General features: G+C 40.3%; 1 protein-coding gene across 10 annotated transcripts in view; it reads right to left on the reverse strand.

The window, feature by feature from the left end:
- The window catches only part of dock4b (dedicator of cytokinesis 4b), a 118251-nt gene that overhangs the window by 40486 nt on the left and 52179 nt on the right, over positions 1-25586 (reverse strand). For all 10 annotated transcript variants that reach the window (XM_079656391.1, XM_079656396.1, XM_079656395.1 and 7 more), the window contains exons 12-23: positions 24602-24690; positions 17686-17811; positions 14763-14887; positions 13849-14011; positions 11418-11524; positions 9140-9293; positions 7434-7531; positions 7183-7266; positions 6132-6232; positions 5204-5285; positions 3988-4158; positions 748-937 (exon numbers count right to left, since the gene is read on the reverse strand). In XM_079656391.1, the coding sequence (XP_079512517.1) occupies positions 748-937; positions 3988-4158; positions 5204-5285; positions 6132-6232; positions 7183-7266; positions 7434-7531; positions 9140-9293; positions 11418-11524; positions 13849-14011; positions 14763-14887; positions 17686-17811; positions 24602-24690 (1490 nt within the window). The remainder of the gene's footprint in view (positions 1-747; positions 938-3987; positions 4159-5203; positions 5286-6131; positions 6233-7182; positions 7267-7433; positions 7532-9139; positions 9294-11417; positions 11525-13848; positions 14012-14762; positions 14888-17685; positions 17812-24601; positions 24691-25586) is intronic.

Here is a 25586-nt window from a genome sequence, read left to right on the forward strand (position 1 = left end):
GAGGTGGGCTGATGATCGGAAGGTTGCGAGTTCAAATACTTCCTGGAACACCACTACTAGTGTGCCCTTGAGTAAGGCACTTAGCCCTCGGTTACTCCAGGGAGAATGTCCCTGTAATTGATCATTGTAAGTCTCTTTGGAATAAGGCGTCTGCGAAATGCCTGAATTGTAAATTGTAAATGATATTTTTGGGAGAATAAACCCCACGGATCCTCAACTCCGGTGTGTTTCACTCATTAACAACGCAACACAGAGCGACAAGATCGTTGTCTACAGTAGCCATGAACTCGCATGTATTATCTCACCCGAACAGGTTAAGGGGCCTTTGGCTTTTCTTGCCCGGGGGGGAGGGTGCTGTGCCCCCACAAATAGAATCAAATTCTGTGGGAAACACTGCTTACTGTATGTTTATGTTAATTTGTTTAATTATGTAATTCACGAAACACACTGTGATATCAGCCTTCATTAAGAACAACAGCGAGCCATCGATCATTATAATATGGACTGGATGGTGGATGGAACAGCCTGTTGGTGCATGATGCAAGACAAACACTGTATGGCTGATTATTGTCTGCATTACAGATACATTTATTTGTTTGTTTTGTTTCCCTCTGTGTTTTTCCTGCAAGGCTTTTTGTTGCATTTATGTAATATGTTCCCACATCTTTCCGAATTGGGTTTTCACTGCAATCACAAGCTCTGACTATGTATGCATGTCAAACTGTGCCTGTGTGTAAAGGTCTTCACCTGGGTTGATGTACAGCTGGCTCTCCACAGTCTTGGCGATGCACTGCAGTCTGACCGCCTCTAGGCAGTCAGCGTGCACGGCGGTGGGCAGGCTGCCCAGCGTCTCCCTGACGAAGCCCGCCACCTCCCGCATGGTGAAGATCTTCAGCAGCTCGCCGTACACCGCTGGAAACGTCCTCAGGAACACCGCCTGGAGAACACACGGCCATGTTCAATCATTTGGACCCAATATGCATCCATAATTACACAGGAATCACTGGAAACAGCCACTACAAATCATACTAAACAGACAGAGCATTTCAAGACATGAATATGCATGTTTCATATAGTGTGTGCAGTCATTTCAATACATTTGCAACTGAATCAGGATTGCGTAATGTACATTTAATGACTTTTCTCAATGTGAAACGCCTCAGGGGCTTTGGATGAAATGCTTAGATTCTGATCAAATGCGCAGGAAAAGGCTACCGTCAGGACATGCTCTCCATATTCATGCAAGTGTTTGTTTATACAGAGCGGTTTTGTTGATAAAAAACAAAGCTACATATCGATAAATCACTGGCCGAGACAGGATTATGCGGATTCAATTTAAAGGCTGCTCCGGTGGGATTGCTTGTTTGCAGCTCTCAGTCTGACGCTCCTCCTTCCTGTCAACTTCCGTCTCTGCACAATTGAAAAATGAAAATCTAGAGACGGGAGTCACCATGTCCCTTTTGTTTTTCTTTTTACCGTCATTCTTCCAGGAAAGAGAATAAAAACACTGCCACAGATGTTAACAAAAGAGCAGATGGAGAAAGAAAGGGCCCCATAGTCCACACTGTACATTTGACATTTATATTTGATTTAATATGTAATTCTTGCACACTAAATGTAAATAATATCCCACATACTGTATTGCAGGGGTGTCAAACTCAATTTCATCGCAGGCCACATTAGCATTATGGTTGCACTCAAAGGGCCGGTTGTAACTATATAAATATACATATATAAATATATAATATACATAAAATAATGTAGTATATTACATTATTGCCTCTGAATTGGATTATTATTGAATAGGATAATAACTTCGTAATAAACTAGCCTACGTCTGAAAGCAGAAGTCCAGGGCAAATAATTGCAAGTCTCTTCAGTGGCATGTCACAAAACGAGATGCATTGTGGGACATGTAGTTTATGGGCAACGTGCTTCTGTAAAGTGGCATGTAAACGTATTATATTATTTGCAAGCTCTTGCGGGCCACATAAAATGAAGTTGCGGACCTGATTTGGCCCCCGGGCCTTGAGTTTGACACCCCTGCTGTATTGTGTTAGCTATAATTTAACCCTTCAATAGTGTTTTATTGTCAGATAGTTGACTTGTTTTTATCTTCACAGTCACTTTTTGTGTGTTATCTTCTATTTTGAGAAGCTTATATTTTATAATTGTGTATTTTCTACTATTTTTTTTATTTCTTATTATGTGCAATACTTGTTTTACATGCTGCTCTAATGAAAACATTTCCCGATTTGGGATTAATAAAGTATATCTTGTCTTATTGTTTGAATTACATCATTATCTATGTAATCTATTAATTGATGTGTAACACGGCAGGGTCCGTGACAGTTTGTTTTCATCTGATTTCAAATAAACAAAGTCTTGGTTTTAAGAATATTAAACTTGTTTCGCCAAATTCAGATGATAAATACTACTTTTAAGCTTGTAAAGGCATAATTACAAGAGGCAACATAACGTCACAGCAGGCATAACAACAGCCGGTGTTTCTTGTGAGGGTTTCCCCGGGAAACAAACACAATACACACAAATGCGTCACAGATTATTTTGCGGTATTTGAAATCATGTACGCAGCTCGCGACGTAACTAGGAGTCTAGTGGACGGTATCAGTACTACAAGTAAAAAATTTTTTTTATTAATTACGTTGTTTATAAATTAATCTGAGGGCCGCAAAAATAGGAGGTTGGGGCCGCACGTGGCCCGCGGGCCGCCATTTGCCCATCCCTGATGTATATGGAACATTAGAATTATGTCATACGCAATAAATGTTTCCCAAAAATCTCTGTTCATGGTAAACAGAACAACTTTCCTTATCAGTTCACAACCTCCAAATGACAATCACAGTACAGTTCATAATAATCAGACGTCATTGTGGCAAAAAGCAGCTTCCAGTATTAATAGAACAACATTTCTCTGTGCTCAAAAACTTAAATCAATCCGACAAAAACTAACCTCAGGTGCTTAAATTATGCGTGGATGGATTTTCTGTTTGTGTGTGGCGACAAGTCACGGATTAGCATGGATTAGCATTAGCATAGCCTGCATTTTGCCACAACTCCTGTTAAGAATGCCGATTAGTGGAGATGAGGAGTCAGTGGAGGGATGGAGAGGAGTTTTTCATGCGGCATGGAGAAGCCACAAACTGAATATCTAATGCTGCACTCAATCCTGTGGCCTTTAAGTGAGCTGACATAATTACAAAGTGACTGGAGGCTTTAAAACAAGACTGTCAGTCTCTTGAGTCGAGCCTTTTAATTGCTGCGAACGAAAGCTGTGAAAAGAAAACCTGACGGGAGTAATTGAAAAGACGAGAAGTACTTTCCCCCGTAATGCTAAAACAAAAGATATGTTCCGGGTAAGGGCACTTCGACAACAAGGCAATAAAGGAAATCAAATATTAACATGCTTTAGGGAATGAACGCACACATTTAGACGCAGGTTTTGTTTTGTTTGAGAGCACCCTGGGATTAAATTGATTACAAGGAGTAAAGAAAGAGGGGAAAATGAGAGTACAAAACAAAAGATAAAAGGGAAAAGGAAGTGGGAGAACATGGAGAAGGAACTAAAAAGGAAGTAGATCAACACACAGGTTCTGAAGGGAGGAAAATGCAAGTATTTCCCAACAAGTGTGCTCTAACAAAGACCACACAAGCATCTGTTCCTGGCGTGTAATTAGGATTATATTTGGCGTGTTTAGCTTGTTTGTTTCGGTTGGCTTGTGCAAATCAGTGAAGGCGGCTGCCCTGCTGTGCAGACCTCCCAGAGGAAATGGAAAAGCTGCCACAGAAACTTCTATTCCCACTCCAGGCCCTGTGGCAGCGTGACATTCGATTACAGACAATTTCCCAGCCATCACAACTGCAGTATCAGCAGACAGGAAACATAATGTGGGGTGCGCAAGTACCCGACAGGAACAGATGTACGGGGGATTTCAGAGGGCTTGAGGACATGAGTTCTGAACACACCTGTGTCTGTGCGACCGGACTGGTGCTTTTGTTTTCCTGCGAGAGGAAGAAGCGGATGGACATGAACAGCTCGTGGATGCAGACTCGGAACTCCTCCTCATTCTGGCCTCCGGTAGCCAATGAGAAGAGCCGGCGAGATTGGATGATGTACTTGAAGATGTACTCGCTGGCCTGCAGGACAGAGGGACATTGTTGGTCATCAGCAGTGAAGAAATAGTGGAGGAAATGGTCAAAGAATGGTGTGATATTGAATTTTGCCCCTAATGTGTTTCAGTTAAAGTTTGTTTGATAATCAAGTCAATGTTTTGTGTCATCTATAAAAGCAGAAATTCCATATATTATATTTTACTATAGCTTTTTTCATTATGTAAGGACATAGAAATTGACATTTTTAACTATTTTCAAAAAGGGTATAGAACGAGGGATCAACCGATTAATCTGCAGATTAGTTAATAATTAATAATCAACAAGTTCATTCCTAAACGAAAGACATAATTAGTTGTCCCCCTAGTGAATAAAGTTTTATTTTTAACTAAATAGATTTTTTTTTAAAACACGTTTTAAGCCGACTGTTATCAAAACGATTAAACTCAGTACTTTAAAAGTGACATGAATTTTATATGCTTTCAAAGTTTACCGATTTTGAATTGAATGTGTATGTAAAGTGTCACAAAAGAGCTTTATAAATTAAACGTATTATTATGTTTGCTCTGAAATGGAACCTGTCTACAGGATATGCTCTAAGAAAAGTCTGATAAAAGACACTGTATGGATACGAGGAGACCCTACAGACACATCTGCAGTGCATCACTCATCCATTATTTACTGCATGACAGGGTACCATTCACTTCTGCTGCAGGATGTGTTCTGTGAATGATAAATGGGACACACGGGGGGGGGGGGGGGGGGGCTTCTCTGACGCCATATCTGCATGACTCATTACTGTAATGTGGAGTGGATTCCCAACACCGGCGGCACGGCATTTCTGCTGATTAAAACTGCATGCAGCGTAATAGAATAAGAAGGGGGGGGGGAGGCATGGTGGAGCAATGTATTCACTGATAATGGAGGGGAAGGAATTAGCAGGAGTGGCAGCGAGAGGGAATGTCTGTGTGTATTTCTGGACACTGAGTTGATTGAGTGTGTGTGATTGTGTGTGTCCTTGGAAAACATCCCTCTGGTCGTGTGTGTACATGTTTTCGAGAAGACACCTCACCTTGAGCACCTGCTGGATGTGATCCTGATGTTCTGCATCAACAATGCGGTCCACGTACCACTTCAGCACTTTGATCAGGTCCCTGGAGGAAACACAAACACACACACACACACACAGTCACACACTCGCTAGCTACTGTATATCACACATACATTTTTTCACTGGAGTCAGCAACTGCATTCATTCTGGAGTTAGTGGCAATTGAAACTTGAATTTTTTTCAACAATCTTTGATAATAGTTATTAGAAAGAATCACTAGAACTGATTGACCTGAACAATAAGTTGAAATGTAATGATTATAGACAAATGTGACAGAAAAATAACCGCAAGTCAAGAGGCAATGCAGTGTTTTGAAAATAGTCCTTAATCCCAGAAAGTTTTCATCAATATCAGAGAAAATTCCAACCATTTGCCTGGTTTTTTTTACATGAATACAGCTGATTCAAATGACACAGCTAATATATCTTAAAATGAGAGACAGGAGCAATACAAATCTGTTGCTGCTTAAGTAAAACTCTTTAAATCTGGGGAGATATTTCAAAAGGGTGGCTTCAATTTGGTGAAAAATATGTCAGATTACTGAATAAGAGGATTTCCAGGACTGAATGGTTCCGTATTAATAACTTTAGATAGCCATAATAACTGCTGTGTTATTAAATTAACGTCTGACACTTGGAATCAAAGAATATTGCTTATTAGTGAGAACAGCAGGTTGTGAATATATGGGAGGAGAAATGAGGAGGAATATATTTCCCCCTTTCATCAGCCAGGGGGCAGCATAAGCATTTCATTCAGACTCGTGTTGACTACATCTCAGCTCTGACGCAGGCTGCCCATGTGACACGGCGAGTCATTAGAATACAATGCATCAGAGAGGCAGCATTGATGGACTCGCAGACACATCCTGGGAGGAAGAGACGTCACATACCTGTAGGACAGAGCTCCAGCAAAGTGGCTCTCGATGTACGTGTCCATGACGGGTTTGAAGTGCTGGAATTTACTGTCCTGGAGGAGGTTTATGATATGCACCTGGAAAGAAAAATAAAACATATTGTAAAGAGAAATAGTCTTTGACATAGCATATTATTTTTTGTTCAAGTATTACAAGATGCTTTAATAGCTTCGTGAAGTGAAGTGTTTATCATGCCATCAAATAGAAATATTGTATGTGATTAGTTAAAAGATAAATCTAAGTTAGAAAACCATCATTTGAAGTGATGTTTTTTTGTTAGAAACGTGCTACAGACAGCTAAAAAAATTAGGCTCATATTTTTATTTTGTGCCTCTACAGTGACATGTCTCCATGATTTAATGTTCAAAAAGGTCTTTCTTTTTCTCCTACTGCCTGTGCTGCAGCACTTCTTTTCACCCTCTGTCTGAAACCAGAGAACACTCTGCTCTGATTGGTTAGCTGGCGGGTAGCCGATAAAAAAGGGTCTATAGAAGGAGTGTGTGGGAGAACAATTCTGATGTGCAGAGTCAACTGTAACACCTCAACGCTTGTGTTTCATTTTTGAAAACTTTAACACGTAAAAAAAGATTAAGCCCATTTCTAAGTTGGACCCTAACTTCCTCACGTAATTCCAGCACGATGTTGGACAGGACACAATGTGACATTTGAAAGAAAGAATACAAATTGAACTGACAAAACATCCGAGCTGAAAACATTTCGACAGTGGCTTGAATTGGTCCACCACAGAAGATAACTCCACATGTCCGTCTCGTTGGATTGATCTCCAAATCACAAACTGACTAGACCTTTTTTATCAGTGATAACGCCACGCTGAGAGTGTGTTCATGTGCGTCAGTGTGAGACTGATGCAGAGAGAGAGTGGATCGATCACAGGCCTCACTCTATCGCTGCAGTGCAGCGTGACCGCGGGGAGATTGGTTTCTCTGTGGCGTTACATCACCAGATCATTCTCTGAAACACTATGAGAGGAAGTATGACAATTTATGGGAATGAGTGAATGACTTACCAGGGAATCGAACACCTTGAGTCCATATCTCTGAGAGCTTTCATCCAGAATCCCAAAAAGAGTATCCAGGGTGTCCTGTAGAAACTGAAAAAAAGGGAGAGTGAGCTTTAAATGAACTTCAGTTTTCAAACGTCTTCTCAGCCTGACCTTCAAAAATGAACTGAAATCAAATCAGAAACAGTCAATACTACAAATGCCAGGATAGCGCGAGCAAATCAGTCCCAGAGAATCGTTTTTTTCCGTGCGCCTACTTTGACAATCTCCGAGCCATCGATCTCCTTCAGCTTGGAGAGGCTGTCGTTGATCCTCTCGGGGTGCGCTCGCCACTTCAACAGGTCCAGCATGTCTCCTGGAGAAAAGACGGGGATGTAGAGAGCCATAACAGGAAATTAAGGAGATCCAGAAATGTAGGATTATGTGGATCACAAAGCATCACCCCACCCTTCAATTATCGCCCCAAAACTCCACAGAATCCAAACAAATGATGACATTTTCGAGTGCGGATGGATAAAAAGTCATTTTCCTGAGCCGAGGTCCCCAGACACACGTATGAATAAAACATAAGTCTGGAGAAGAAAGTGTTTTTGCTGTCTCTTTGGATTTAGTTCAACCTGAAGTGTGTCATTTTTTTCCACCAGTGAATGTGTGTGTGCATGTGTTTGAGGGCATGACAAATGTTTTCACAGATCTGTCAAGTACATTTTGAAATCAAAAACTCTAAAATACTTGTTAATGCGTTCAGTAACACAATCAAACGTATACAGGAAATGAACAGCCTGTTGCAAGTGAACTGTGCCTGTAGCTGTTCTGTTTATACACTCTACTGTCTGCTTAATGAGGTTAAACATGATTTATGTGTCACTGTTTTTCAACTCTGGTACAACAGTGATTGTGTCTTTGGAATTGGAAATTGAAATATAATACATTTCACCGTTTGTTGTGCCTTTTGTCAAGTGTTGAAGTCACAGTCTTTGGCAAGAACAGTTCTATGTATAGGCTAGCACTAAAGCATGGTACTTACTAGTCTATTAATATTGGTTTACAGCATGGATTGGTAAGCTAACACTGTGTTATAAAACACCTTGCCAATACATAGAAACAGCCATGAAGGTAATACGATATATCTATCTAACTCTTTCCAGCTATCTATATGTTCTATTTCTATCTATAGTCATCTGTATCGTTCTATTCATATCTTTCCACCTATCCATATCTATATGTACATCTATCTTTATCTATATTTATATATTTATAAATCTATATGTACATCCATCCTTATCGGTGTATATCTACATGAGTGTTCATCTATATCTTTATATCTACACTTACATCCATCTAAATATCTATATTTACATGTTCATCTATTTATATGTATCGCTATCTCTATGTACATCTATCTATATATATCTACAGTTTATCGATGTACATCCATCTATCTGTATTTATATCTACATGTACAACAATCTACAGTATCTACATCATGTGTAGACCAATCTATATCTATCTACAGTATGCACATCCATCTATATCAGTGCTTCTCAAAGTGTGGCCCGTGAGCGCCCCCTAGTGGTCAGTGAGTATATTGGTAACATTTCTTATTCGAAATAAATAAATACATTTATGTTTTCCGCACTCTCGTGGGAATATCTCCGCAATGGAGCGAGGTTAAGTTTCACTTTCGGTTGCATGATATAGCCAACACCTTCACCACACATGTTGCCAATTGTTTGTACCATTTTCAGGCGATTTGTAATCTGTTCTAGAAAAACGATGTGTTTTTTGATATTTGTGGAGTTAGGTGGTCCGCGAGTGTTTTTTTATTGGTTAAGTGGTCCTTGGTATGAAAAAGTTTGAGAAACACTGATCTATATCTCCATCCGTTCATTCATCCAAAGTCAAATAAAAAAATGGGGCTAGAGTTTGAGTTTCAAAATGTCAATCCCTGCTAGTAGTTTACCGTTCTGTGTGAGCTTGGTGGAGCAGAGGAAGCTGGTGATCCAGAAGGACTCCTTGGTGCCTTTCAGCGTCTGGTTGTTGGACGGCAGGTTGGCCTTGGAGAACGGCTGCTTCAGGTAACGAGAGCACTCTGCCAGGCTGGTGTTCTCCTCACACTGGGAACAAGGAAGGAACAAGGGAAAACACTCATTTGTTACCTGGTACTGAAGATTAGGAAGTATTTTATGCTACGAAAATATCCTAGACTTCTATCAGAGGCGTAGGTTGTAAAGGCAATAATAATAGAGAGAGATTAAGCTATTGCACCTAATTAATCACACATGTTGGGGATGTAATGCTGCCTCTATGGCTGCTGCTGAGGCCTCTTTGAGCTACCACACAGTTTGGACTGATTCTACTGTGGGTCTATTTTGGGTCTGAGGAGAAACTAGGCCATGCCAGTTTCATTGAGCTTTTCAGAAACTTCCATCTGGCATGAAAACGGAAACCTTTTCCCCCCTCTCAACGGTGGGAACACACAGGGTTGTCCTCTAAAACTGGCAGGTTAGGGGGGTTCGGTAGGACTAAATCTGGACACTCGAGAGGGAAGATACAAATGAAAGGAGTTGTTTTTTGTATATATGATGTTCAAAATACTTCACCAGGAAGAAAGATAATGATGCTTTTGGTCACTGTTCTGCCTCGTTGCCAATAAAATGTATGCATGCTTTCCTGTGCTCTGCAGAGCCTGAGGTTTAAGCACACACCCTTCGCCTGCAGCTGAGGAAATCCATGGAGTCTGCAATTATTCTGAATTACACCCAGGACGGTCTCGCAGTACAGCAGCTCTTAACTGGGGATGCTGGACATTTTGTTTGCTTTGATGTTGCAAAACCAAATGGTGTGAAAACAGTGTGTGAGTGTCTGCACAAAAGGTCTGCAGGAAACACACATGATACATAGAAATAAAGAGATTGTTCCTCAAATGAAATGAGTAGGCATGATGTGTATTTTGTAAATTTGTATTATTTTTTTATATTTAATTATTTTTTTATGCATGCTTTTAATTTTAAGCGGACTTTGGCTCGTTTCTGCTGTAACAATGTAAATGTCCCCTCTGTGGGACGAATAAAGGTATTCTGATTCTGATCCACATGTCTCTTTTACATGCACAGGCAAACACACATACATTTACACACAGCTTGAACATGTTACGTGAGTAGACATGATAACACAATGGCAACATTTTGCAATTCAGAGTAAATGATTTCGCATAATCATACTGTACACACGAGTGTCCGAAGTAGGCCTGTGTGATGCAAAACAGTGAGTGGGTTACCAAGCTGCAATTTACCAACAAACTGAATGACCTTTTTTTGCCTTTCGTCCACTGTGAACAAATATTTAGTTTTATAATTGCAAGTACAGTATATCTTTACGCTTTTGTGGTAGCCTAAGCTAAGAGGAATGTGAGGCCCTTATTAAAGTGCTCCATCAATATGTAATAAAGGACCAAAAGGTGGCTCTACTTGGAGTAATACCAGAAGGCATTGATGGAAGAGCAAGGAAATTACTTTTACTAATATTACCAACACCAGCAATTAAATGTGTCACAATAATAAAACCTGAACCAATCTATCAGATTTAAAATAAGACATTTGCAGGGACTTCAAGAAGATATATATATTAAAAGGTCCTGCTATTGCTGTTCCAGTATAGTGAAGCGATCCAATTTCCCCAGGCAGTCATACTAGCATCTCCAATACTCTTCCCCATTTTTATTTATTAACCGATATATATTTATAATATTATAATTATTTTAAAAGATGTATTTTATTTATATTAATATATATGTTTATTTTTTTCCTGTCCTTAAAACATGTGTATAGACTATGTGACTTGAGCTAAAGGAAAAAGGAAACAAAATAGGCAAAAGTGTGAAAATGTTTGTATAAATTGCTGAAACTGAAGTAAAACCAAGTTGAAAATGTTTCTATTTTAAATATCAAGGCCTTAAAATGGACAGAATGGCACATGGATTAAGGCCAATACTATCCATATCACTCACTTTCTATATGGGAATATATACTGTACCAATTTGACAGGAAGAGACAAAAGGGGCAATTCAATTATCCCATCCCATCGCTTAAAAAAAGAGTCATATTTACATCCAGGTGATTTTTTCTGCAACCAAGCAGAGTCTGTACATGTGCCAACAACAAATACCCTGTAAAGCGGAAAGTCAATCTGAAGCCATGTTTGTGATTCAAAGTGTTTGAGGAGAGGGTCTGAAGGTTTACCTTGTGGATAATGAGCTCATGGTTGCCATCTGGCAGCGTCCTGCCGTCCTCCTGCATCAGCGGAACAAAGGAGTATCCAAACAGTTTCTTCTCTCCCTTGTCTTTAGCTGTCACACAACAACACATGGACACGGCAATGAGTCCAAAATACACCAGACTGCGTGAAATGAACAAGACTATTGTTGCGATGCTGGTTCTTTTCAATGTTATGCAATACGTTTAAAAAGATAAACTGATGCTCAGCTTTCAGTTTGTTATCCAATGGTTTAAAATCAGTCCATTGATTGGTTATACATGGAGCAAAACACAAGCATAAGGAAATAAAGATTGCAAAACAACAAGTGCAAGCAATTCAGGTTAGAAAATCATTGCAAATGTTTATCAAGGAAGCAAAAATAAGATATTTTTAAGTTACTCTTCGAGGGCCTGATTAATGCGGGCTGCTGTTTTTTTTTTAAGCAGCTTTCCGGACGCTCTGGGTATAATTTGCATCATGAACATATGTAATCCGATTTAAGTTCTGCTTTAGCAATAATATGATAATCTGCGCACAGCGGGAAGTGAAAAGTGAAGCGCCAGGAAGTTTTCTATTTCCTTTCATTGCAACACACCACTCTAAGTGTGTGTGTGTGTGTGTGTGTGTGTGTGTGTGTGTGTGTGTGTGTGTGTGTGTGTGTGTGTGTGTGTGTGTGTGTGTGTGTGTGTGTGTGTGTGTGTGTGTTTGTGTGTGTGTCCAGTCTCCCAGGGGCAGAACACACAATGTGCACAGCATTCATATTACAAAATGTAACCACACCATGTCTTGCTTTGCCATCATTACGTTTTCAGACAATACAATACAAGGAAAGTTGTTGCCTCTAAGACCGAAGACTACAAACTTTTGCTTTTTGTTGTGTGTGGTTATTTTCGGACAAGTGTTCCTTATCTATAACACCTCATCGCCTCGGGCACTAGGATGATTAGGAAAGATTAAGTGGCACTGTGTGAGACTCAGGCTTAGCTGAGCTTGGCAGACCAGGTAGAAATCACCTTTAAGCCGTCTAGTGAAAGAAACAAATACCTGCTCATACAGGAAAATAGTACAAATTGTTTCATTTTTTGTAAATATGACAGAATCTAACAAACAATCAGCTATAACAAAACAGAGTATTGGATGCTGATGCACACCTTAAGCACCCTTTGGGTACAACACATGGCTGCCCCCAAGCAAAAGAACAATAACTTCACGATGAGTACAAAAACCAGTTGTCATTTTAAAGCATATTCCTACAAATTGAGCTTTCCGTTATGCCCTAATTGAAAATGAGTGTCTGCTAATCATATTTCTACAGGCAGGTTGTCGCTGAGTTTCAGAGCCCTAATAGTTTGTATAATACAGTTCGGTGTCACCACAGGCTGAAATTGGGCTCTTAATGTGCAGCCCTTGGGTAGCGATGGCAGCCCTGAGCGCAGTAATAAGGCTAACATATCTCCTGCACACAGACTCACAGCCTGGCTGCAAACGGCATAATAATATCAGCTTCCTCTCGGCAGCCCAGAAAGTGGGAGGAGAGGATGAGAGAGCGCAGCATTTTGGTCGTAATTAAAGTTTTGCCTCATTAGGAGGTGAGAAGTTGAGACAAAGTAGACTAATTATCAAAAAGGCAAAAACAAGTGCACACTTATACACTTGGACGTTGTGTTTTTGGGGGATGGCAGCCGCCTCTGGGTATCATTGTGCTTGTCTTCCTTCCTAACAAAGGAGTGGTGCAGTCATTGTGTTTTGTTTGCAGTCTGACCTGGAAGTGAGCTTCCTCTACTAAAAGCAATGGGATTTTTCCATTGAATTCAGAAACAAAATAATATCTTTGGCAAACACACATTTATGATGCTTTTACATCTTGTTCAGTAGGATAATCTTCATTATTTTGTAGGCGCAAATAGCTCGTGTAATGCAATAAACAAACGACATCATGGTCGCATGACTCCATGTCACCACCGCTAAGCTAAAGACGACTAATGTTTGGCCTGATGACGTTTAGCAGACTTATTTAGCCGCTTGTTAGCAACGGCCAATTTGCAAGTCTCATCATCACAAGTATGAGCTTGAACCCTTTACCATTGGGGTGTGTAATTTAAATATTTTATGTCGTAGAACTAAATGTAAAAATGATCCTTAACGGAAGATCTTATTTCGGAAATCCAACCAAAAACGAATTCAAAAAGCCTTTGACTACTTCGACACGAGGGAGCCCAGAAATGCAAGAAAGCCAACTCATTTAGGGGTTTAGGACTCATTCCTGCACCACTCTTTACATCCCCTTGATAATAGGCTGAAGACAAACCTCAGCCATTCACTTCTAAACATGCTGCACATGCTCTCAGCCTGGAGAAATGTGTTCATCCTTAACTCAATATAATAAAGGTTATCCACCCTCCAGTTCCCACTTACTAGAGCAGTGTCTGAACTCAAAGCGGACGTGGGACCCTCGAAACATGTCGACAGGGATGGGCAGTTTGATATGCTCCGCCCAGCGGGGGCTGTTGTTGTGGTACAGCACCAGGGAATGGTATTCATCAGCACCTGGTTCACCGGCACCCGCAGCCACGTGACTCTGAGGGACACAAAGAAGAGTGATTAAGACAGAGTCAAAGGGGGAAGTATGGAAATAAAAAAACAGGAAGTGAAGAGAGGAAACGAGAGGCCAGGCTTAAGGATGGGGCAGATTTGAATTACAGAATAAGCTAATGAGTCACACGGTGGTGTATTAAAAACCTGTCCACACACCGCAAATGCCAATGAAGTGAGAATGACGTGGTGTGCGTGTGTTTATGTGTGTCAGAGCGGTGCGGGCCATGCGGTGGCAGCAGGGGTATATTTGAGTCTATTTTCTGTTCAAGGCCGAGGCAGCGCAGGAAACCACAGGAGCAGACTGTGACAGCGCTGCACCAGAAACGGGCAAAACACGGGAGAGACACTCTCATCTGGGTCAGCCATATTTAAATGAAGAGTTCTGCTCCAAAAAAGACACCAGCTATTAAGAAAACAAACGGAGATAACTGAGGACTCTAATAAGGCATTTCATATCATTTAACAAAGTGGTTAGCTTTGAAAAACAACATATTTTCCTGGTTCTTGCAAAATAATAATAATACATTTTATTTAAGGCGCCTTTCATGACACCCAAGGACACCGTACAATTGGTTAAATATTCCAAGAGGTAAAAGCAACAGAACACAAACATACCATCATGGAGAGGACAATTAAAGTGGACACACATGATTGGGAAAAGGTATTCAGGGGAAACAGTGGATAGGGAGCAAATGGCGGCTTGTAAACTGTTGCTGAATACGATCAAAAGTTACCTTGAGGACCTGTCCGTCGATATCCAGCACATAGACGGTGATCTCTACGTTCCTGGCGACGCTTTTCCCCCCCTTCTCAAACTCTCCTTTCTCCAGCGTGATGTAAAGGTCATTCCTCATCTCTCCTGCAGGAACAGGAAGGTAGCAAACCAACAGGGCATTGATTATGCATACGAGCAGGCATTATTAATGATCGTTCAGAAGCCTGATGAAAGATTTTGCCATAATGCTTCATGACAGGGGGGCGGACAGCATTTAGATGAGTGACATTTAATGAAATATTTTCTGCTGACGTGAAGCCTAAGCATGAGTCATGGTCTTCCAGCACAAAAAAGGAAACAAGATTTCAATCTGCTGTAAGTACGGTACTGTAAAATCCATAGTCTTTGATTACAGAAGCGTAACAAGAGGGAAAGAGCTCCACCTACTTAGCATTGCACTCATATAACATTGTCAAAGCAAATCGATGCAGATATATCTTTTCATTTCACACTTGCTTCTTGCTTTCACGAAAACTGGTGCATCCGTTACCCAGAATGCAACACACACAACAATGGAGAGAGTTTGATGTGTAATGCTAGTAGCAGCTAGCGCAGCAGAGATGAGAAATGGGCTACAGATATATGGTCACTCCCGTTTTTAATACACCCCAAAATTATTAATATTATTTATTTTTTACATCACTTTAATTTAGCCTCAACCAAGACTCACTCCAGTGAAATCTATTGAGGTAATTAAATGGATTTAACGCCCTTTTTTTCCCTGTCTCTTAAAGATTCATAACACTTTTTTTCCACAATTGCAGTAGTACTCCTAGGATAATGTAAATACATTTTAGGAATTTCCCTTTAATAGACTTATTTGTAATTCTACATGCAGAGGTTAGTGTATATGTGCTTCATATGTATACATTTAAATAATATAAAATAATAAAGAAATGAAGAGAAACTTGAGATAGCAAGGTGTCAAATGTTATTCTCCCACCGTAATCCCAAACAACTTAACAACAATGCATTCTTTATATACTAATATACTTATATACCATTTATATACTAACTTGGTAAATCATCTATCTTAGTTTTAAAAATCTGATAAATAACCCCTTTCTTAAAAATGGTGGTACAATCTGTAAAAAGAGTTAGAGAAAATAATCACAGGAAGTAATATTCTACATATTTTTGATGTGTTTGCAGCTGAATCTACAATGACAGTGCCAGGCACACTTTTATTTCCTTCTGTGGGGAAGTGGAAATGTTGCAATGCCCTCTGGGTAATAGAGAGGACAGGCCTGTTTCCTCTACAGCCGGCTGTCGTCACACACATTTTTAAATCAGTTCCCTATATAGCTTCTGTTGTGTGTGTGGACATTGTATCTCGATGTGGAGGGTCAACATTGATTTTCTCTCAACAACAGTAGCCATGGCAACATGTGGGACCATATACAGCCATACTGTACACTTGCCTCGCACACAAAGGGTGTGAGAAGGCAGATACTGTACACAAGGAGGCATTTTCCTAATGAACAAGAAGAGATGGGGAAAATATACAGATACAAATCAGGAAAAGAGACACAGAGGGAAAGACGTTTCCTTAGCCTAAAGGCAAACTCACACCGGCAAATGTGAGAGCCCTCAGCGTTAAGGGGTTTGTAGTGAGACAAAGACAGAGAACATAAATCTGTGTTAGTGAGGCGCTGGGGGACCCACAGTACGTGGTTCCTCTTTTTCCGTGTGACCAGACAGCACACCTCACTTATTTAACAGAACGGCTCCTCTGTGGAAAGGAAAAAGTCCCTTGATGTCCAGACAGAAAGCTAATTCAAACCCTTTTTCTTCCATTTCTATGTTTTTTTTCCAAAGTCTGTGCTAATGTCTTTATTTCATCTTACATTCAAGTGGTTGTACATTTTGTTTCCACGGCAACAAGACCTTATCAAGCTAAGCCTGAGGGTCTCTGCAAGGGGCCTGTGTGATTTAGAGAAGAAAGCTATATACAGTAAGTGATGCCTTTCTAACTGAAACAACCTTATTATTTTATCTTTCTGAAAGCACCCTTAGGTGGAATTCTAATATCACACTTGCGCAATACGATGTCAAGTGTTACCAAGGCAACTATGTTAGATAATATAAGGCCCGGTCAAAGTACTGTACAAACACTAGACAATACATCAGCCTCAAAAGGTGCCATATTATTTCATGTATTGACCTTTTCTATAGAAATAAATGATGTATGACTCCTGATTGATCCCCAGTTTATGAGTGTTTATTCACACCTGCTGCCTGGTAAGTCCCACTTTCGTATACCTGTCTAATGGATAGGAAATACAATGCTTTATTTATGTCTGCAGCAGCAGGTGCAGCACTGTATGGGGAAAGAGCCAACATGCTCAGTCCAGGGCTGTTTTTCTTATGTATACATTAGAACTTGTGAGTAAGTGTGAATGTCAGTGTGAATTTGTTTGTCATCTATATGCATATTAGCCTTGACACCGAATGTGATGGATAGGATAAGTGATTTCAATAATAAATGGTTGGAATAACCACCATGGGAAAGAAAAGCAACTTCAACAGGAAATCAAAGGACAAGTGTGTCAGTGCGAACAATTCTTTGATAGCCTCTTGAATGTGTAGTGGGGAAGACACCACAGTAGTGAATGTTTAGCACCAGAAATGCAATTTGATTATGGAAGTACTTAGAAGCTGATTTTACTGTAAGAATGTTTTTGTTAAAAGATAGCATAGGGTAGGAACATTTTAAGTAACATAAAAACCACTGTATCACCATTTATTAGTGTTTTACAAGCCTCTCAGGGCTTCTGTCGAAACCAAGAGGACTGGGGAAGTTCATATTATAGGAGAGTAATAGCTAAATATCCATTTTCAGAGTATTACTCAGGACATTGAGCTTGTTTATGGTGTCCTACCTGGCATGATGACATCAGAGAAGCCCAGTTTCCTGGTGATAGACACACCCCGCGTGAAGAGGACCATGTACTCTCGTCTCAGCTGCTCTATGTCGCCGTGGAGGAGCTGGAGAGCCACTGCCAGACCTAAAAGAGAATAAAAATAACAGCATTTGAAATCTGAAATATCATATATAACAGCTTTGATCTTCCCTCCCTTACCTCTTGCCAAAGCCATTCATAGCCTTATTCCCAACACAATAAACAATCTTTTAATGGTGAGCTCAGGAAAAAATAGCATTCACAAGGGCATATTTTCAGTTTTATTACAGTCACGTGGACTCGTTAACCACACAACTACAGTTATACCTGCCAACAGCAATACTTATGTATGGTATGAAGCCTACACCCCCACATATATACACCAAAAAATGCAAAGCCTGTGATTCACCCCGAGCTCTGTATTATTAGAAGGAAATCCTACAAGAAAGCTGTAGCCTCAAATCAATATCTTTACACAACAACTCCAAATGTCAGCTGAGCTAAATTAATCCGACTTGTATTTAGAGCCCAATACACATTTTCCTCATGTCCAGAGTGTTTTTGTCTGTCCATGCTCATGACAAGGGAGATGCAGATAAACAAACAGCTTAACAGCAAGGGAGTGTGTAAGAGACATGATGGTGATGATTATTATTGTTGTGGATGTTTTCAGGAGAGTTGGGAGGCAGTGGTGAAACGGTTCATTAGCGGCGAGAGGTTTCAGTCACGGAGAGTCAACAAGGCAACGTGACTTGTTTGCAAACCAGGTCGCAAGATGCCAAAATGCACTGCATTACAATAGGCATCGAGCAGTAAAAAGGCTGGGAAGTTAAAGAGAGAAAGGGTTTAAAAGTAATTTGGCTTGCTAACACATAGAAATGTTGTTTTCCTTAAATGTAATCCTTAAAATGAAATGCGATATAACCAGCATTAGTCCTAAAAGAAAGGGAAATCCCGAACTATAAGGGTAAGTTGCAGCAATAGTGCTAATATGCTAAAATACCTAAGATATGAATATAAACTTATTTTGATTAAGAGATTAACTATATGTTTGACATTGACCTGTCGTTATAGCCACTATCAGTATTTATATTGGTATCAATAGCAGTACAATTATAACACAAAAAATAGTGGCTGCTGCTCTGCTAACTTTAAGCTAGCTATCGTTAGCAGGAGTTTAAGCTGCTGCCTCTTTTTGTTTTGTGGAATATCAACCCAAACTACCATCCTAACACTTAAGTAAAGTGGATGTATTTTAATTACAGATAACAGCAAGAGAAAGCGTTAAAATGTAGCTTTAGGTTTAGCTTGAGCTAGCTCCAGCCTTGAAGTAACAATGCTCAGTGCATTTGTTACTTCAAGGCTGGATTATTGTAACTCCTTATTATCAGGGTGTACCAAGAAGTCAGTCAAGTCGCTTCAGCTGATTCAAAATGCTGCAGCTCGTGTACTAACCAGAGTTAGGAAAAGGGACCACATTACTCCTGTTCTGGCTGCCTTACACTGGCTCCCTATAGAACACAGGATAGAATTTAAAATTCTTCTTCTCGCCTACAAAGCCCTTAATGGGCAGGCGCCATCTTACCTTAAAGAACTCATTATACCCTATTGTCCGACTAGGGCATTGCGTTCCAAGAATGCAGGGTTGTTGGTTGTTCCTAGAGTCTCTAAAAGTACAATGGGAGCCAGAGCCTTTTCTTATCAAGCTCCGCTTTTGTGGAATCAGCTTCCAGTTTGTGTTCGGACGGCAGACACCCTATCCGTTTTTAAGAGTACGCTTAAGACCTTCCTTTTTGATAAAGCTTATAGTTAGGGCTGATTAGATTCAGCCCCTAGTTTTGCTGATATAGGCTTAGTTTGTCGGGGGACATCTTACTTCTTCCTTCTCTCTGTCTGTACCTGTGTACTCTCATGTTCCGATTAACCCAGCTTCCCCAAATTTCTTTCTTTTTGGTGTCTATATACGCCGGGATCCGGAGTCATGGATGATCCTGCGGTCCTGTGTCATGGATCGCGAGTCCTGGATCTTGAGTCGTGGCTGTGGTCCTGGATCATAAGTCCTGGATGGATATCCTCGTGGATTCATCTTCCTATTATACACACATGCATTTCCAAACATTTGGACTACCTATGTTGCGAATGTATTATCTTTTCAATTTACACACGGCATCTATTGCACGTCTGTCCGTCCTGGGAGAGGGATCCCTCCTCTGTTGCTCTCCCTGAGGTTTCTCCCATGTTCCCCTTTAAACTGTGGGTTTTCTCTGGAAGTTTTTCCTTGTACGATGTGAGGGTCTAAGGACAGAGGGTGTCGTATTGTCATACTGATATTCTGTACAAACTGTGAAGTCCACTGAGACAAATGTAACATTTGTGATATTGGGCTATATAAATAAACATTGATTGATTGATTGATTGAGTAGCTAGAGTATAGTTAGTGTGATGGTGCGTCAAGTGTTCACATAAGTGTAGTAACTGTGGTTTGGCTTCTTGGTTAACTTTAAGGCTTGGTCTTGTAGCTTCTGCAAAGTTTACATCCCTTTTCGATACATTTCACATTTTATGTCGTAATACTTTCATGTGGTAAAACAGACCGTAACAAATCAGAAACTGGTATGAGCTTTGACCAAAAGTATACGGGAAATGCGGTTTGGCTTTGTAAGGCAGTACACAGCTTTGCATTATATGGCAAAGATTACATCTGGAAGGAAATCAAAACAAAAAAACTTAGAACATGAACAAAAAACACAAACCGACCATCAGTGTGTGGTGTTGGTAAATGTGAAGGTTGAAAGGAGAGTCCCATTATGTTGAGGGGTGATTTTTGGGCCTCATCTGCATCCCCCTTAATGTTGATCAAGCCCTTAGCATTTATACACCAACTCACACGCACAAGGAGGCTCATCATGCTACTGCTGGGCTACAATTAGGCAAACCAGCCTCATAGCTATTCTCTTCTGTAGAAGTAGCTGACTGTAAAAAAAATAAAAAATGCAACCTTTGATGTCCTCAGCCCACCCAGTGTGCCTCTTCACAAACTCCAAAAACAGAGGAAAATAAAACACAAAAACAAAACAGTGGAGTTGTCACAGCCTCTTTTGTCACTGCCTACGCTCGTGGAGGTGGGAGCTGAATTATCTACGTGACCTGACTCATGCACAGCCAGATTCTTATGAAACCCTTTTTTTGGATAACATGAAATCAAAATCGCCGCTATCATATCCCTCTATCGTCTATTGAATTACCCCAAAAGCCCCCCTGACCCCTGAAAGAGACGAGTAAACAAAATGGAGGTAGCCATTAGTCCACATGTGAACAAAATACCTGTCTCACTGCTTCTTTAGTACCCATCAGCCCAGGGTTCTTTATATTTTAAGGGCATTGCATTTGTCTCTCCCCGGCTAATTGGCTGCTAATGGGAGACTTCTGGCACACTGCTAGCTCTGTTTAAAAAGAGAACCACACAGCGAGACATCTTCACACACACACACACACACACACACACACCCCAGGATGCACGACACGCTCATAAAAATATGGCAAGGTGCACACAAACACAAACACACTTACGTTATCTCACAACACTGCACACTCAGTTTAATTGCCCTCCTGACACTAAGTGAAATAAATTGTCGCCCTTAAATTATGTATGGTGTTTCATAACTCCGGCACGGACGTTTTCACGGGGACAAAGTGGAGAGGAGACACCGACCTGTTTGCTAAAGATGAAATATTCTCTCCAGTTGGCACATTTTGTGTCGGGGCCAGACAAGCGGCTCAAGTGTTATCTGAGCTGTTATGTTGCTCAGCGGTAGAGTAATTGCCCTTTGGGAGGAATTGACTTTTCAGACAAGGATGTACCCGGTGTCAAAGGTGCTGCTAGTGATGTTGTGCACAGCTGTTCTGAATGTACAGGGAGCACAGTGAAAGTACAGTGATTTAGTAACCTTGTTTTTGTTTTTTATGTGTGTGAGATATTGCACATGTGGTGTTTCCTGGATTTTGTTTTGGGCTAACACCAAATTTGTGTCCGCATATAACTATTTTTTACACAATACTACAACTTTTAAAATGGCATAGCTCTTCCCCTTATTAATTCCGGTATAACGTACATATTTCTTAACAGAATTAATAATCATATTCTTTCTGTATATTTTGATTCTTGTAAACATTTACTTTTTCAGTTTTTCAAAGTTTTTTTTATTTACATTTTTTTTTTTTTTACATTTGAATGTCTCTTTCTGTGTTTATGTAAGCACCATACCTGCACACCAAAGCAAATTCCTTATATATGTATATACACTGAATGATTTTGTTTTTGATTCTAAAAGATAAATGAAACCTCATGTTTACTTCTTAATATCTTAAATTATTCATTTTTTTAAATCAATATCAAATTAATTTACTTTTAGAGGCGAAAATAATTTTTCAACAAACTTGACCTCAATTATGTCACCTAAAGATGCATGACTCTTCTCTATCGCACTTTAAGAGGGGAAACACTGAAGTTAATCAATGGTCCAATTCCCCTAAGCTGACAGCTACTCAATAACTCACATCCAGGAGTTCGAAGATAAACTCCTGAATAATAATCACTTACACGTGTGTATGATGGATGATGTGTTCATACTAATGTCGAAGGAAAGCAAACACATGTTCGACACTTTGAGAAAAGAGGAATGCTTCTTCCTGCCATTATTATTATCTTCCTAATCTGTGTATTTAATTGTTTTTGATACAGAGAATGATTAATGAAGCTTGAAAATGTCATACATGAGGCGTGAAACACTAACAGAGGAAGCCACATGTCTGCAGTGTCAGCGAGGGAAGGTCTTAACATCAACAATGATATCCGTCTGTATAAAATCTGATAACAAGCTTTGATAAAACAGCCAGTCGACAGTCTAAGCAGCAAATAAAGCTGATGTAAGAACGTGATAACCATTGTTGTTGAGTTCAAATGAGATAAGGGAACTGCTAAGTAAGTGGTTGTGTAATATTCCTATTTTTATCTGCTTTATCAGAAATATATTCTCACTTGTGTTGCACTTATCAGCTCAGCTCCTTACATCTCCATCCATTCACCAGTAGCACCATCTTATAGGACTGTGAGGCATTGCAGGGTGAAGATGCTGCTTGGATAACGCACAATGTGTTTAATGGCTTTCTGTCAATCAATGTAATTACTTCAAGATTAATCCCAAGGAAAAGCTGAGTCAGTAGATCAGTCTCACAGATACCTGATATTCCACAAATGTCTTCTCCCTCAAACAGTTATCGACTTTTTGACAGGTCTCACCATACTTGCCAACCTTGGGACCTCAGATATCGGGAGCATTTCCAAAACCACAACTTATTGTAGTTGTAAGTGCACGGCATGTAGCACCATCCTTGATGGAGCATATGGGCTGGACTTGTATTTTACAGGAAAGGAGTGAGCAGAGAGCAGAGTAGTCGATTCTTGTTCTGTTTTCTGTGACTATCTTCCTCAACTACTACTACTACTACTAAAGAGACGCGCTACCATGGAAACCAAACAATGGTGTAGCTGTATTGAAGTCCGAGTGGAAACAGTCCTGAGTAAATCTGATTTAGTCAGAAATCGGGAGAAATGCGGGAGAAATATGAGCGCGGGAGGAAACCGGGAGAGGGCAATGGAATCGAGAGTCTTGGCAAGTATGGGTCTCACATACCTCATTCACACCAACGCAACTCCGGTTCAAGCTCCGTGCTAGAGCTTTTCAGGTTCAGAACCGGTTCTTCGGTTTAGCTCCGGCTCTTTCCACACTGCCCAGAGTCCGACTGATGCTGCGTCATTGCGTCATCGTTTGCGTCATGACGTTTGCGTGCCTGCTTCATAAAGCCAAACCGCGCGGAAACCCCTCACAGCTGACACCGACACCAACAACAATGGCCGATTGTGCTCCAGCTTCCTCTGTACCTCTTCAGAAGACCAGATTCCCAGAAGGTAGCTGGTCTCTTCAGTGGACCACTGCTGCTTGTTAAGTTTCTCCATCGTTGTGTACAAACTGAATAAAACGTCGTCTTTTTGTTGTTGTTCAGGAGTTGATCCCGCCCCTGCTATGCGGTGCTTTTGCTCTAGCCGGACAATTTTTTGGTGCTTGAAACAAACCGGATTCCGGAGCTAAGAGGCTGCTCCGCTGCGGTGTGAACAGGAAAACACGGTGCTTTTCAAGCTCCAGCTCCGAACCGGCCCTGAAACACCGTTGGTGTGAATGAGGTATGAGAATATTCATGATGGAGATGTAAGAATGCAATAAACTCACTCAAAATCAATCCTGTTTTTATTAAACTAGCAGCAAAGTTTGCTATCTTTTAGACTTCTAAAACCTGTTGCTGATTTGTACATTTGCCCTTTGATGCTGCTCAGACTGTATATCCACATCAGATTATATATTTGGAGACTTAATAAAAAGTTTATCCCCAGCTTTCATTTTGTTTGCACACAAAGGTTGATAATAGGATTTATTGAAATGGCACAAACCTCTTCACATGACATTTCTTTGAGGCTTGAAGAACTGAGTGTTCATGTTGCTACAGGAAACTGCTGATGCTGTTGTTGAATAAGGTGAAATGCAGCTATTTATATCATCTGAATGCGTTTGCAACAACAGGCTTCCTGCAAACCGGACCATGTGAAGACTGATCCGCTCCCTGAAAGAGGAACTTCAGTCTGACCGGAAGCTGCACAGCAACAGAGCGATGACGCAACTGAGAGGATTAATTTGTGAAATGTGAAAGAAATAAGCCTGCTGACCAACAAAAATACTAAGTTAACCAATCCCACACCTCTAAAGAGACCAGCTTGTAGAATCAGTGGATCCCCTTGTTATAGGTGAGGAGGGGAAATGAATGAAACACGTGTGGTTCTTACCCGAGTTGGAGCCCGACAGGTTGTATCTGGAATTTGCCTTTTTGATGAGGTTCTCATGGATTTGGTGCCACTCACTCTCTGTGTTACACCTGAGACAGAAAGGAGACACTTTTGTTGGGGGATCAAACAAATACATAAATTATGTTTTAATAAAGAAATGCATTACAAACTGGAAATACAAAACAGAGGGTTTTTTTACTTTTTTATAACAAGATTTTTTAAATGTTTGGCATTGAGTCCAAACAGCGTTACGGTTTCAAGATGAATCACGCCTCAAGGTGTTGACATCGACAGCTCAACTTCTTCTATTCGATTTGCATACTTAAAAAAGCAGTGTATTTCACTTCGATAAATAAGTGGGACTCACATAAACAGACCTATTATTCATTGTCAATATTTATCTAGGGCAGGCGGAGTACAAAACAAACAGTATTTACTCTGACGTCTTGTCTGGAGGTGAGGACATTCAGCTCAGAACTTTAATGCTAATCCGACTGAAACCTCTCTGGTGTTACTGCAGGTATAAAGGAAGTGTTTGTGTTTCCTTTCAGCTGAACGTATGTGGCCAGTCAGTCTGATCCAGCTATTATTTAGGTCACACTAGTAAGTCATCGAGTGCCTATTTCCATCCCTCGGGGCATGGTGTATTAAGTTGGACCACAAAGCTGTTTTACTGTTGTTATAAGAAAAATAGAGAAGAAAAAACAGGCATCAAAAGTAAAACTGAGTATTATAATGAAAAGTGCTGTATTATTTACTCAGACTACAAACTAAGAAGTTAATGACTTGAATTGGATTTAATCAAAACACACATCATGTTCTGAGAGGGAAAAAGGCATAATGCTTGAATCTTGTTAAACTTGTAAGTCAAAAAAAATCTATGGAGGAAGGGGCTTAACATTTTTTGTTTTATTATGAACATACAATTACATTTAAATGTTCCCAGGAAAAAAAAGGCACAAGCTTTTAATTGTATATCTGAGAG

Source organism: Notothenia rossii (genome assembly GCF_949606895.1).
Source record: "Notothenia rossii genome assembly, chromosome: 10".
In the NCBI taxonomy this organism is placed as follows: Eukaryota; Metazoa; Chordata; class Actinopteri; order Perciformes; family Nototheniidae; genus Notothenia; species Notothenia rossii.